The sequence below is a fragment of the Protopterus annectens genome, chromosome 5.part0, assembly GCF_019279795.1.
Source record: "Protopterus annectens isolate FY-2018-M chromosome 5.part0, PAN1.0, whole genome shotgun sequence".
In the NCBI taxonomy this organism is placed as follows: domain Eukaryota; kingdom Metazoa; phylum Chordata; order Ceratodontiformes; family Protopteridae; genus Protopterus; species Protopterus annectens.
The window spans coordinates 136,196,091-136,208,481 of record NC_056735.1 but is presented as its reverse complement, the minus strand read 5'-3'; the positions used below and the strand labels follow the sequence as shown (position 1 = coordinate 136,208,481).

Sequence of the window (12,391 nt, the reverse complement as noted above, 5' to 3'; positions counted from 1 at the left end):
AAGAGCACATTCAACTATGTCCATGGCAACTTCTTCAGTATTTCTGTCTAGGTTTTCCATGGACGTTTGTTCAGTAGCAACTTGGGCAAGTCCTCGTACCTTTATCGCTCATTACAAATTAGATCTGGCCTCGAGGTTAGAGCATCTTTTGGTTCAACTGTGATCAGGAATATCCTTCCTTATAGTGCATCCAGGGCTTTAGGTAGCTGGGGACTCTGTCCTAACAGTTGAGGATAGAATGAAAATTGACAACATCGGATAAAGAAGTTATGTACTCACCATAATGTTCCATCTGTGTTATTTTCATTCTTCCTCACCTTCCTGCCTACCAAGCCCTATCCTTTGTTTCTACAAACTTCTGGATAAAATAGATATTCTAAGGACACCACTGTCCTTTTGCTTGAGCTCCTGATATGGTTTCCTCTATAGAACACATACATTTTTAAGTGTCATTACATATAAAAATACATATATATATATATATATATATATATATATATATATATATATATATATATATATATATGCATGTTAACATACCACTTCTGGTAAAATTAGCAAACGAGGTCTGAGGTATGTTAGGGGTTGGTGCATTATGGGTAAGGGAGACGCTTGAGAGTTTTTGGTTACCACGAGCTTTAGTAACAGCCGAGTTGGATCCAAGAATCGGATCCAAACCTAACACTTGAGGAAGAGTAAAACTAGACAACATAGATGGAACATCATGGTGAGTACATAACTACTTTTTTCTGTGGTAAGTGAGTCAGTTGTGCAGATTTTGATTTGTTTAGGTTCTTTTTCTCCAAAGCTAAATTATCTCTTATTTCCCATCCAATGTAGCTTGAATACATTTGGATCAGATTCAAATTCCAACTCTACACGAGGACTGTATGGAACAGAGAGTTCTTCATTAAAATCGAGTTTAGGGACTCAGCGGCAGTGTAGCAATGTAACATCACAGGTGCACAGCAATAGAAACTCAACAGACACTGAAAGTGCAAAATCAAAAAACATTTCAAATAGTACTTCTAGAACAGCCTCACAAATATCATCAAACCAGACTAGTAACAGAACAAACAGTATTGTTTCAGAAACTACTGTAATTCAGAGTCAACAGAACAGACGGTTCCGTTCAGGCAAGCAGATCCAACAAGCCTGTCAGCAGCAGACTGTAGTTTCACAGGAGCCACATTTACAGCAGCTATCAACAGTGTCTCAGTCACAGCAGCAGCAAGAACAGACTGAGAATACAACACTGCTTCAGGCCACACAGTTCAGTTCTCCACACATAAACTGTTCCAACTCAAGGCATAGCTCAGAGGATTCAGATATCACCAGCCTCATGGAAGTAATGGATAAAGATCTTGACCAGCCTGACACAACCTCTTGTGATGTATTTACAGAACAGCCCTCATCTCCAACAGAAAAAAGTAAAGGTAAGAGAAACAAGTTCATTTGCTCTTGTTAAAATTAATTCCACAGTCCCTCTTTACTTTTGTTGATATGTTGTGCTGTTTATCATGCTTGCATATTTTCATTGTCATGTATTACTTTTAGTATTTCTGGGTCAGATGGCACCACAGTGGCAGGGCGGATAGCATTGTTGCCTCACAGCAAATGGTTCTCTGGTTCAATTCTTGGCTCGGGTGCCTTCACTGTAGAGTCTGTATGCCCTCTCGTTGTTTGTATGGGTTTCCTCCAGGTGTGCTCTGGTTTCCTCCCACTTTCCAAAGACATGCAGTAAGTGGATTGGACACTCTAAATTGGCTATTGATGCAACTGTGCATGTGAGTATGTGATGTGGCAGAACTAACCACATGGTGGTGTAAACTTGGCTCTAGATGATTCACTCTTGAAGTGACACCCCAACCCAATATGTAAAAATGGGAGAAGGGGGTTGTGGATTGATGGATAAATGGAGAGGAAGAACATTTGCATCCCATCTTTCCCAGAAGACCTAATTTTGGTATGACTGTCCTTTATTAACAAAACACTTTGGAGCAAGGCAATTTGTCAGTTTGGAGCACACTTGCATTTAGAATTAAATGCTGGGCTTTTCTCCAAAGCCAAGTGTTTAAGGTTTTGTTAAGCAAAAAAAGCTAACATTTGACTTCCATGTTTTAAAAAATAGAATCTGCTGATCATAACACATTAAGAGCTTCTATTATTATAAAAATATTCAACTGTATATTTATATAGCAGTGAATACTTACTGTAGACCATGGAATGTGAATATGTTGTATGATGTATCAAATTGTCTTTAGAATTGTGAACTAATAATATTACAATGTTGACTAATTTCTTTGGAAGGAAGCCCACTAAGTGGTTGCTTCATTAGAGCTACAAGTAGGAGGAGTGCCTGTTATCATAATTCTTGCATTGAATGTCTGTATTGGAACTGGTGTTGGTAAAGGACTTAAAGAATGCAGCAGCTAGTAGAAAGGATGTACTACAAGAAATCAGTGCTGTGTATACTATAAATATATTTACACAGGTTTGTAGGAGATTACTAGGCTAATGGCTTAAGAGCCTTTACAAGCCTAGCTAATATAACCCAGTATAGGGCCCCTAGGGGGTGGGTAATGGCATGATGTTGAGCCTATGCCATGAGTACTTTGCAGAATTTACAGGATTCCCCTGTCCATAAGGGACATAGGTGCCACCCCAGGTATGAATCTGCAGTTCCTCATCCATCTATTCAAATTGGTCTTGAAGAGCGCCAAGGAAGGTCTCTGCTTAAGGTCAATAGGAAGCGTATTCCAAATGGGGGCAGTCTCAGGCACACATCCATATCTCCAGCATGTTCTCTTTAAATCACTGACCAAGTTTAGATCTGTAGAATGGGCGACCCTCATACTGTTTGTCTTGCAGACATGTAGCAGCTCTACCAGGGCTGGATTTATGAATGCAATGTAGGTCAGGCATAGGTCACTTCTTAATAGTCAATAGGAGACGAGTAAAAGGAAAGGCCTTCAATCTGTCTGCAGAGGACATGTTTTTAATGCCCTGTATGTATTTTCTTAGTGAGGAAACTCTGAGGTCACTCCAGCTGTTTTAAATGCCTAGCCAAGTATATTACAATGGGGCATTGTACTTGATTATTGGCATAATTAGGGCTGCATACAATGAGACTATAATCTCACTGGATCTGGATGCCATACCTTTACTTATAAGTTGTGCTACATAGAAGGACTTCCTCACCATTCTGGATACATGACGGTCAAAGTTAAGGCTACGGTCTGTTTACCTTGATCCCTTATCTCTGATTCTACTCTTATGGATATGTTGTTAATGTTGTAGTTAGCAGGGATAGTTGATTTTCCAAGGGGTATGATAATGTATTTCTTCACATTTAGTTTGAGGCTGTGTTTCTGACACTAATCATTTGCCTGATTTAGATCCTCCTGAAGGATATTTACATCATCGGAGGTTTCAAGGATTGCCTCCAGCTTGCAGACATCTGCAAAATGTTGTCACCCAGAGGCCCTCCACATTGACTTTGGCATACAAAAAGTGTATTTTGAACAGGAGTGGTCCTTTCAGCATTGAGCCCTGTGGCACACTACAAGCAACAAGCTTCTTGCTGGAATTGGATAATCCACCCTTAACCACTTGTGTTCTGTCTGTGAGCTAATTGTTTGTCCATCTGATGTAGGGATTTATGCCCAGCTTTGTGAGTTTACTCACCTGAGTGGGGGATTGTGTCAAATACCTTGGCCAGATTGAGGTAGGCTGTGTATATATACTATTTTGCCTCATCCATGGCCTTATTGACTATCACAAAGAGGTCCAGCAGATTTAGTAGCCATGACCTGCCCTTGACAAAGCCAAACTGGTTGGAATCCAGAGTTTGGAGGTTTCCTATGTCATTATTTATAAGAGCCACGATTATTCTTTCCATTGCTTTACAAACAGATGGGTGTCATTCCATCTCCATCCCCTACTGCATCTATGAACTCTCCAGTCTGACAACGGCTTTCTCTTTTACAGCTCCATCGGTTTCAGAGCCCAAGGATTTGAGATCACAGAGAGGCATGCCGTCAGATCCTAAGAAGTCCCAGACTTCGGAGCTGACCATCACCCTGACCAGCTCTGTTCAGTTGTCTTTGGATCAGAGTGGGTCTGCTAGGCCCAAAGGGACAGGGGTTTGGCTCTGAGTTGTTTGGATCATTCCCTTCCCCTGGGCACCTCAGTTTTAGGTAGCTCAGGTCTGATTCTGTCTGAACTGAGCGGATCTGAGAAGGGCCCCAACTTCATCTCTTCTGCCACTTCGGCTCTGGGGAGGGGGGTTTCTCCAGATCAGTCAGCCTTCCGGGTTGTAAGCAGGACCTTTTCTGCAGCCAGAGAACCATCCTCTTCTGTCTTGATTCGTACTTCCTATCCTCCATTTGTCTGGAGTGCCAAGCCGATCATCTCTGTTCCATTGGGTCAGCCAGTTCCAGAAGGTCTCTATGAACATTCCGCATAGGGACTCCTGTTCTCTTCCAGTACCTCCCAGGACTACCACGGACCACCCCACTGAGGAGGTTACTCAGAAGAGGCTGTGCAAAAGGAGGCACATAGACTCCCCCATGTAGTCTGTCACAGATGACATAGACTTTGAGGAAGGTGGTGGATCCCCCCAGTCACCACCCGGCAATGTCTCCTTCAGGGACATCACAGAAATCCTTAAGCAGTGAGGTGGATGGTCCTTCCAAAATCCTTCTCCTGAGGAGACTGTGTTTCTGGAGGCTTTTGGGGCTGGCCCATCTACATCTTCACTAACTCCGTCCTTCAGATGAGCTTATCGACCTTGTCTCCTACCAAGCATGGAAGGAGCCGGATACTGTTGAACTGATTTCCAAATGTCTGGATAAAATCTTATCTCCTCCTGTTGGACCGCCAGTACTGGAGTAAGGGAGTTGGTGTGGATGCTATGGTTGTGGCAGCAATGGCAGCAGCAGCAACAAAGGAAGAGTTAGTGCAGCAGCGCTCCACTGTCCATCCCCTGAATAAGGAGTCACAAGCGATGAACAGATTTGGGAATCGCGTTTACACCTCAGCAACTTTCGCACTGAGGTCATTGAATTTTATGGCCCACTTCACCCATTTACAGAGGGATTTGATCAAAGAGCTCTCAAATTGTCTCTGAGTCCATGTCAGTGGAGGACCTTAAGAAAGTTTCTCTGCAACTGGCCACTCTTGTCTGTAACCAGCTCTTCAATAAGGCTAATTTCCCATGCAGCGGATGCTGCCTCTTGAGCAGCCAGCTCAGGCACAACCATACGGGAACATGGCTGTATGGTGCTCTGTGATTTTGTGGAACCCTTTAAGACGTCTTTTGTTAACTTCCCTTTCGATGGTTCCACCTTGTTTGGACCATCAGTCAAGGAAACGCTTACCTGCAGTGAGCAGGAAGGAAAGACCCTGTCTACTGTTGAAATCAAGTTTTCTGCCTCTCAGCATACCTTCTCCAGGAACCAATGAGGAGGCAAGAAAGTCTGGTTATGCAAGTCTTGTGCACCTTTTCACGACTCGCAGGGAGATTCTTTTTCCAGAGGCAGAGGAGGAGGTTTCAATGGTAGATGTCACCCTAGAGACAGATGGGGTCTGCAGAATCAGGGCTTTAGAGATTCCTTTCCTGGTAAGCCTTATCAGCGCTCCTGAAGTGCTGCCTGATTGCTCTTCTCTGGAGGCAGTCAGGATGTTTTTCACTGCACCCAAAAACCTGGGCAAGTATTACTCAAATGGAATGGATGCTTTTCATTTTATCCAGAGGCTATTACATTCCCTTTTTCCTTCTTCCTACAAGACTAAACAAGAAACTCCTTGATGTTCCACTCAGTCAGGAGGAGTCCAGCAGTCCTAGAAGTCCAAAAGCTGCTTCAAAAAAGAGCTATCCAAAAGGTCCCAACTGAACAGATAGGATTCAGAACTTATTCCCACTTCTTTTTGTTGCCAAAGAAAACAGGGGACCACAGACCAATCCTGAATCTAAGCAGATTGACTCGATATGTAAAGAAGTCCAAGTTCTGAATGGTTACAGTACAGTCCATCCTGCTGCTTCTGTGCAAAGACAGCTAGATGTGCTCCATAGATTTCCAGGATGCATACTATCAATAAGGACACACAGGAGCTCCAGGAAATTTCTGCACTTCCGTCTAGGAGCCAATCACTATCATTTCATAGCACTGCCCTTCGTTCTCACCACAGCCCCCAGGGTGTTCACCAAGTGCATGGCAGTGGTAGCAGCTCACTTAAGGCTGAAAGGATTCCAGGTGTTTCCATACCTAGACAACTGGCGCCTTACTTCCCCAACCAAGCATTCACTGATTCATGCCAGGAGACTATCTTATGTACAGCTCAAACATTTTAGGAATTTCTGTAAACTTGCCAAAATCAAAGCTAACTCCTGTGCAAAACCTGGAATTTATAGGAGCCCAACTAGGTACCCTGCACACAGTGGCCCATCTTCCGACACACAGAATATCTTCCTTGAGAAATCAGATACAAGACATGCTATCTCACCCTTCTCCTTCTGTAGGGCTGGTATTACAGGTATTGGGATCCATGTCAGTGGCAATAATATTAGTCCCCCCGGCCAGGTTTTTCATGAGGATACTCCGATGGATCTTAGCAGTTCAGTGGTCATCTCTCCATCATCCTCTTTCTATGCCTGTAAAACCCACACCAGTTTGCAAATGTCATGTTCGTTGATGGATTCAGTGCCAGTGATCTGCACTTGGGCAGGCCCGTTTTATCTTCCTCCTCCAACAGCCACAGTGACCGCAGATGCTTCGCAGCTGGGGTGGGGGTGGGGTATTACAACAGGAAGTTGGTCCAAGGCATGTGGTCACCATTAGAGACCAAATTGTATGTCAGTGTCCTAGAGATGAGGGCAGTCCTCCTGTCATTGCAAGCTTTTCAAGACGACCTCCCTCTAGGGACCATTGCTATTCACACAGACAACATGTCAGTGGTCTGGTACATCAACAAGCAAGGAGGAACTCATTCTTACCCATTATTCAGGGAGGCCATGAGGGTCTGGGAATGGGCAAGCTCTTCAGACAGGTTTCTTGTTGCAACGCACATACCCGAAAAAAACAGAGTATTGGCAGACAGAGTCGGCAGGTCCATTTTGATTGCTCATGATTGGTCCCTCAACCAGTCAGTAATGAACAGGATTTTCAGCCATTGGGGCCAGCCTTGCTGTGACCTATTTGCCTCTCCCCTCAACAACAAGTGCAGCACGTATTTCACTCTGATCCCCCCTCAGGGGAGTCACCAAGAGATGCTGTAGTCCATGATTGGCTCCTGGTTCTCCTCTATGCTTACCCTCCTGTACCTCTGATCCCAAAATTTCTTTAGAAAGCAAGCAGGTGGAACAGCTCAATCATCCTCATTGCCCCCTTTTGGCTTCGCCAGGTGTGATTCCCCTTCCTGTGGTCTCATTTCAAATGTCTTCCATGGATTCTGGAGCCATCTCTGGATCTTCTGTATCAACCATCAGAACTTCAGCACCCCAGTCTCCATGGCCTGAAGCTAACTGCATGGTTTCTCCAATTCCAATGATTGTTAGCAGTCCAGGCTTGCTTCTCCAGTACATCACATTGTTCTGGCCTCTCAAAAGCCTTCCACTAAAAAGCTATATAAAAGTAAGTGGCAAAGATTTTCTTTATGGGCTTGCAGAGAGAACTTTGACCCGTTTTCAGCTTCATTTCCAGACATTTTACTGTTCTTCAGCCACCTTTTCAATCAAGGAGTTAGCTTTGCCACGATTAAGCTCCAACTTGCTGCAATATCTAATTTTCACTCAGGAAACCAAAGTTTTTCCTTGCCTTCTAGGAAACTATGTAAAGCTTTCATTAAAGGAATTTTCTTTCTCAGACCACCAGTTAAAGAACCTTCTCCAGTATGGGACCTCACAATAGCTCTTGAAGGATTAACACAAAAACCCTTTGAGCCAGCAGGCACCTGTGAATTTAAATATCTTTCCTGGAAAACTAATATTCTTGTAGCTATTACTTCAGCAAATCTATATTGTCTTCCACAAAGATAGGGTATCCCCTCAAACTAATCCTTCCTTCATGCCCAAGGTAACCACTGAGTTAAATCTTAACCAGTCTGTTCAACTCCCTGTATTTTTTTCTCAAATTTTCAAAGTTGAATATGTGCTGCACCTTTTAGATGTGCATTGACAACTGCATTTTTATCTTCACAGACCAAAGCAACATTTTGTGTCCTTCTCTTCTAACTGTTTGGGACAGGCAGTGTTGAAGGTTACTTCAGTTAAATGGACTTCTGACTGTATTTCACTGATTTACCGTGCAACAGGGCTAACTTTGCCTCACCCACCTAAAGCCCATTCAACCAGGTCCATGTCAACTTCAGCCGCTTTTTCCTCGATCTTCTATTGACTATGTTTATGCAGCAGCCACTTGGTCTACTGTGCTTACTTTTGTTACCCATTACAAGCTGGACATTTATCTCCAGAAGCAGAGCTGCTTTTGGTTCAACAGTGCTTTGTCATATCCTTCCATGAAGGCCACCCAAGAGTTATGTAGCTGGGGACTCTGGCCTAGTAGTAAGGAAGAATGAAAAGGGCAACATCAGATTTATAAGTTCTGGACTTACCATAACTTGGCATCTGTGTGGTCAATTTTCATTCTTCCTCACTCCCCCCCCCCCCATCCCACCCCCCATTCGTTTGTTCCTGGAAGATTTCCTAGTTATCTTCAGAACCCACAGGTTCTTGGTTTGAGCCTATTCAGGATATTAAGTCTCTGCTATTGTCAGTGTTACTATATTAAGTCATTTTTTATTTCATATATATATATATATATATATATCAGTGTCACTGCTTGACAGAGGCACAGCAAAATAATAGGCATAGTTTTATTCAAACTAAAGGGGTGGCGAAAGCCACATAACTATGGGCTAGGCTTATAAATGCCCTTGGGCAGATAGCCTAGTATGAACCTATGAACCTATATATATATATATATATATATATATATATATATATATATATATATATATATATATATATACACACATACATACATACATACATACAAGTAGGCAGTAAACTCTGTCAGCTTAGGGAAGGATTTTGGCTAAAAGGAGGAGCTTGAGGCTTGGATCCGAAGTCTATAGGAAAGGATCCATATTGGATGCAGGAATCGAATCCTAAAACTAATCGATGCCAAGTTATGGTAACTACATAACTTATAAATTACATCATTTTAAACATTTTTTTTTTCATTTAAATTACGATTTTGGCACCGTTTTGGTAACCATTTTTTCATGAGTTTATGCTTTGTTTCTTGTTCAATATTGCTTTATGCTGTTTCTAGTCATTTGGGGCCGAAACTAGATTTTTTTATATATATAAGGAAACTTTCGATTTAATTCAGTACAATGTTTAGAATAGTATCCTTGCATTGGTAGACTTCAGATTTTTATTTTTGGGAGAACAGGAGGATTTTTTCAGTTTTTACTGGCTGACCGTGCAGTTTGATATTACTCTGACTATTTTTTGTCTCCTGAACTGATGGATTTGGTGCCCTTCCCCCCAGTCTACTCTCTGTGCACTTAAAAAGCATAAAAGTAAATCAAGAAATAAACCTCATCCTTTGGCTTGTGACTTTGCATGAGCCTCGGGCAGACTATTGGACCACTCATCTTCTTTTGCCTCCATGTTCCCTAGCGAAGTGTTGTACCACAATTGTGCTTGACATGAGGGTTTAATACATCCCTTGGGGGTTTATCCTAGCCTGTTTCAGGTATGGGAGAACCAAACTCAGGTACAGGGGAAGTCAGGAGTACAGAATCCGTTGCCAGTGTTGATACATCTCCCCTCTATTCCCCCTGAGGATTCTCTCACTAGTGTAATGTATGAAAAAAGGTCCAAAAGTCCCACCACTTTGCAGAGTAGCAGTCTCCAATTGTGTTTTCACCTAATCTGGTGGCTATGGCTAGATCTTATTATTCAGACTGTTGATTATGGGGTGCAAGCCTGGGTTATGAGTAACGCTGATGCTCCTACAACTAGTCAACCACCCAAGGATGCTGATTTTGAAGAGAGTCTAAGGTTTCAGAAGTGTCAGAGTCTGATCAGTCAGCTTCCTCTGAGGGCAAACAGGTTCAGAAACCCAAGCAGTTACTACTACTGATTTAATATTATAAGGAGGGCCAACAGAGGAAGCTGTCTTCAACAACACACCTAGCTGAAACTTCATTTTATTATTCACCTGACAGAGCAAGTTGCAGAATACTGGGGCTTTTAACCAGTTCATCATATGCAGATCCTGGGTTAGTATCTCCTTTGGAGTTTTGTATTAGGAGTTATATAATTCTGTTTTAGTGATATGATGCAACCGTAATAGCCACCAGTGGTAAGAGTATGGTGAGATTTACTTCATGTCGGCCTGGATTAATCTCAGAAGCAGAGTTCTCAGGACCAAACGTGCATGCATGGAAGTAATAAATCCCATTCTGACTCCCAAACTTGGCAGGTTTTATACTGATTATACCTTGCCAAAGCATTCATATTTTAAGATGTGCCTGTTTTCCATTCTTCATTGTGCATGCACTGAGCATATACAATAACGTATATTACAGTGCTGCACAATACAAAATAAAAAAAATTGATGGGTAAAAGTTGTAAATACGTGGTACTACATTTGTTAAGAATCAGAATAAAGAAAGAATGGAGGAAGGTATTAAAGTAAGATATTTACATAATAAATCAAAACTACAAGAAAGACCCAACCAAGCTAGAGTCTTCACTGTGTAATACCTTAAACCTCCTGTAAATGGAGGCCCATGGGATATATGGAGATGACCTCTTAAGGCCATACCAGTGTTTGGGCTGCATGATTTCTGAATGCCCATGACTTTTTACCTTTTTAAGTTTTTACTAGTGAATTCAGACAAATAAAGCCAAACTCCATTGTACTGAAAAACACAGAAAAAGAGTGAAGCATGGCATGCTCATAGCTAGTGGAATGGTGAATGCATGGAATGCTTGATGCCAAGGAAGGGGAAAAAGTTGTTTGGAGTTTAGATTTCTGTACATATAGATTGATAGGGTACTAATAAAATTTCTAGGGGAGTGGACCTGTAAACAGAATAAGAAATAGATAAAAGACAGATTGAGAAAAGAGATCTTTAAGTTGTGAAATACAGAAAACCAAGAGGCAGATTAAGGCTTATGATAGGAGATGTGAAAGTGTAGTGTAGATTAAATAAAGATGGCATCCTGGAGCTAGGTCACTCTGAAACAAGGCAAATTAAATGAGACAGAAAGTTTAGGTTAGTGTACTTCAAAGAAGTGGTAACACTGACTTTCTGCGTTTTGCAGATCAGTCCTTCCTGAAAGCAGACATGTAACGAAGAAGGACTTGATGTGGTTGTGTTAATTATGTAAGTGGAAGACTTTCACAATATCAATGCTAAGGGTTGCATATTAACTAAGTTACTGTTAACCTTTAGATGACAATTTAATTAGAATGAAGATATGTGATATGTTTCATTTTATATATAGGAGCAGGTATTAACCACTTTGATTAGCATAACTGCCATAAACAATCGTGAATTGTAATAATACGTCAACTCTTGCAGGCCCCATCCAAATGTGAATTCATTTCTAATGACATTGGTCGCACATTTTATTTAACTGTATCAGTCTTACAGAATATTCAAATGACAGAATGGTACACTTAGGCAGCATGCATGCTAAATGTGACATATCATTGAGACAGGTTGATATAATAGTCTGAAGTCCACATACATATAGGCCTGTTGAATTTGAGATGTAAGTTCACATCTAACAGGCTTATGCTGTCTTGTGACTATCTGCATACATTTGTGTTTTTCGACTTTTCCCGGTAAGGGGTCGCCACAGCGGAACTCCGGTCCGCTAATGATTGGTAGTTGATTTTTATGTGTCGAGTTACCAGCCCTGACACACAACCTTCAACGAAGGTACGCCCATTCACGCATATCTCCACGCAGAAGAGATTCGAACATGGCAGGGTCTTACTGTGAGGCGACAACGCTACCGCAGCACCACCACCGTACAGTGAGTAAAATAATTCAGAAATGTTTTCTTTATCTGTTCATTCTCAGTTCTTCATTATAACAGAAATTACATAGTCTGGTTCCGTTTTTGGAGCCTAAAGGTTATTTTCCTCCCAGAACTGTGGATAATCTGATAATGAATATGCAGATAGGGGTGGTTATTTTCGTGTTAATATTTGGCAACTTAAAGGGGTTCAGAAACATAACTTCATGCATGAGGGAACTTTATTCCTAAAAGATAGCAGCCTTTAAAAACTTTTTCAGTACTGTTCACTTTTGGACTTTGCTTACCTGCAAACTGGAAAAAAAAACTTAGCTGATACATGGT

At 41.8% G+C, this 12,391-nt stretch overlaps 1 protein-coding gene across 2 annotated transcripts in view; it reads left to right on the top strand.

Moving 5' to 3' along the window:
• Positions 1 to 12,391, top strand: part of TMEM131 (transmembrane protein 131) — a 3,850,119-nt gene that overhangs the window by 3,319,508 nt on the left and 518,220 nt on the right. For both annotated transcript variants that reach the window (XM_044072169.1, XM_044072168.1), the window contains exon 31: positions 841 to 1,436. In XM_044072169.1, the coding sequence (XP_043928104.1) occupies positions 841 to 1,436 (596 nt within the window). The remainder of the gene's footprint in view (positions 1 to 840; positions 1,437 to 12,391) is intronic.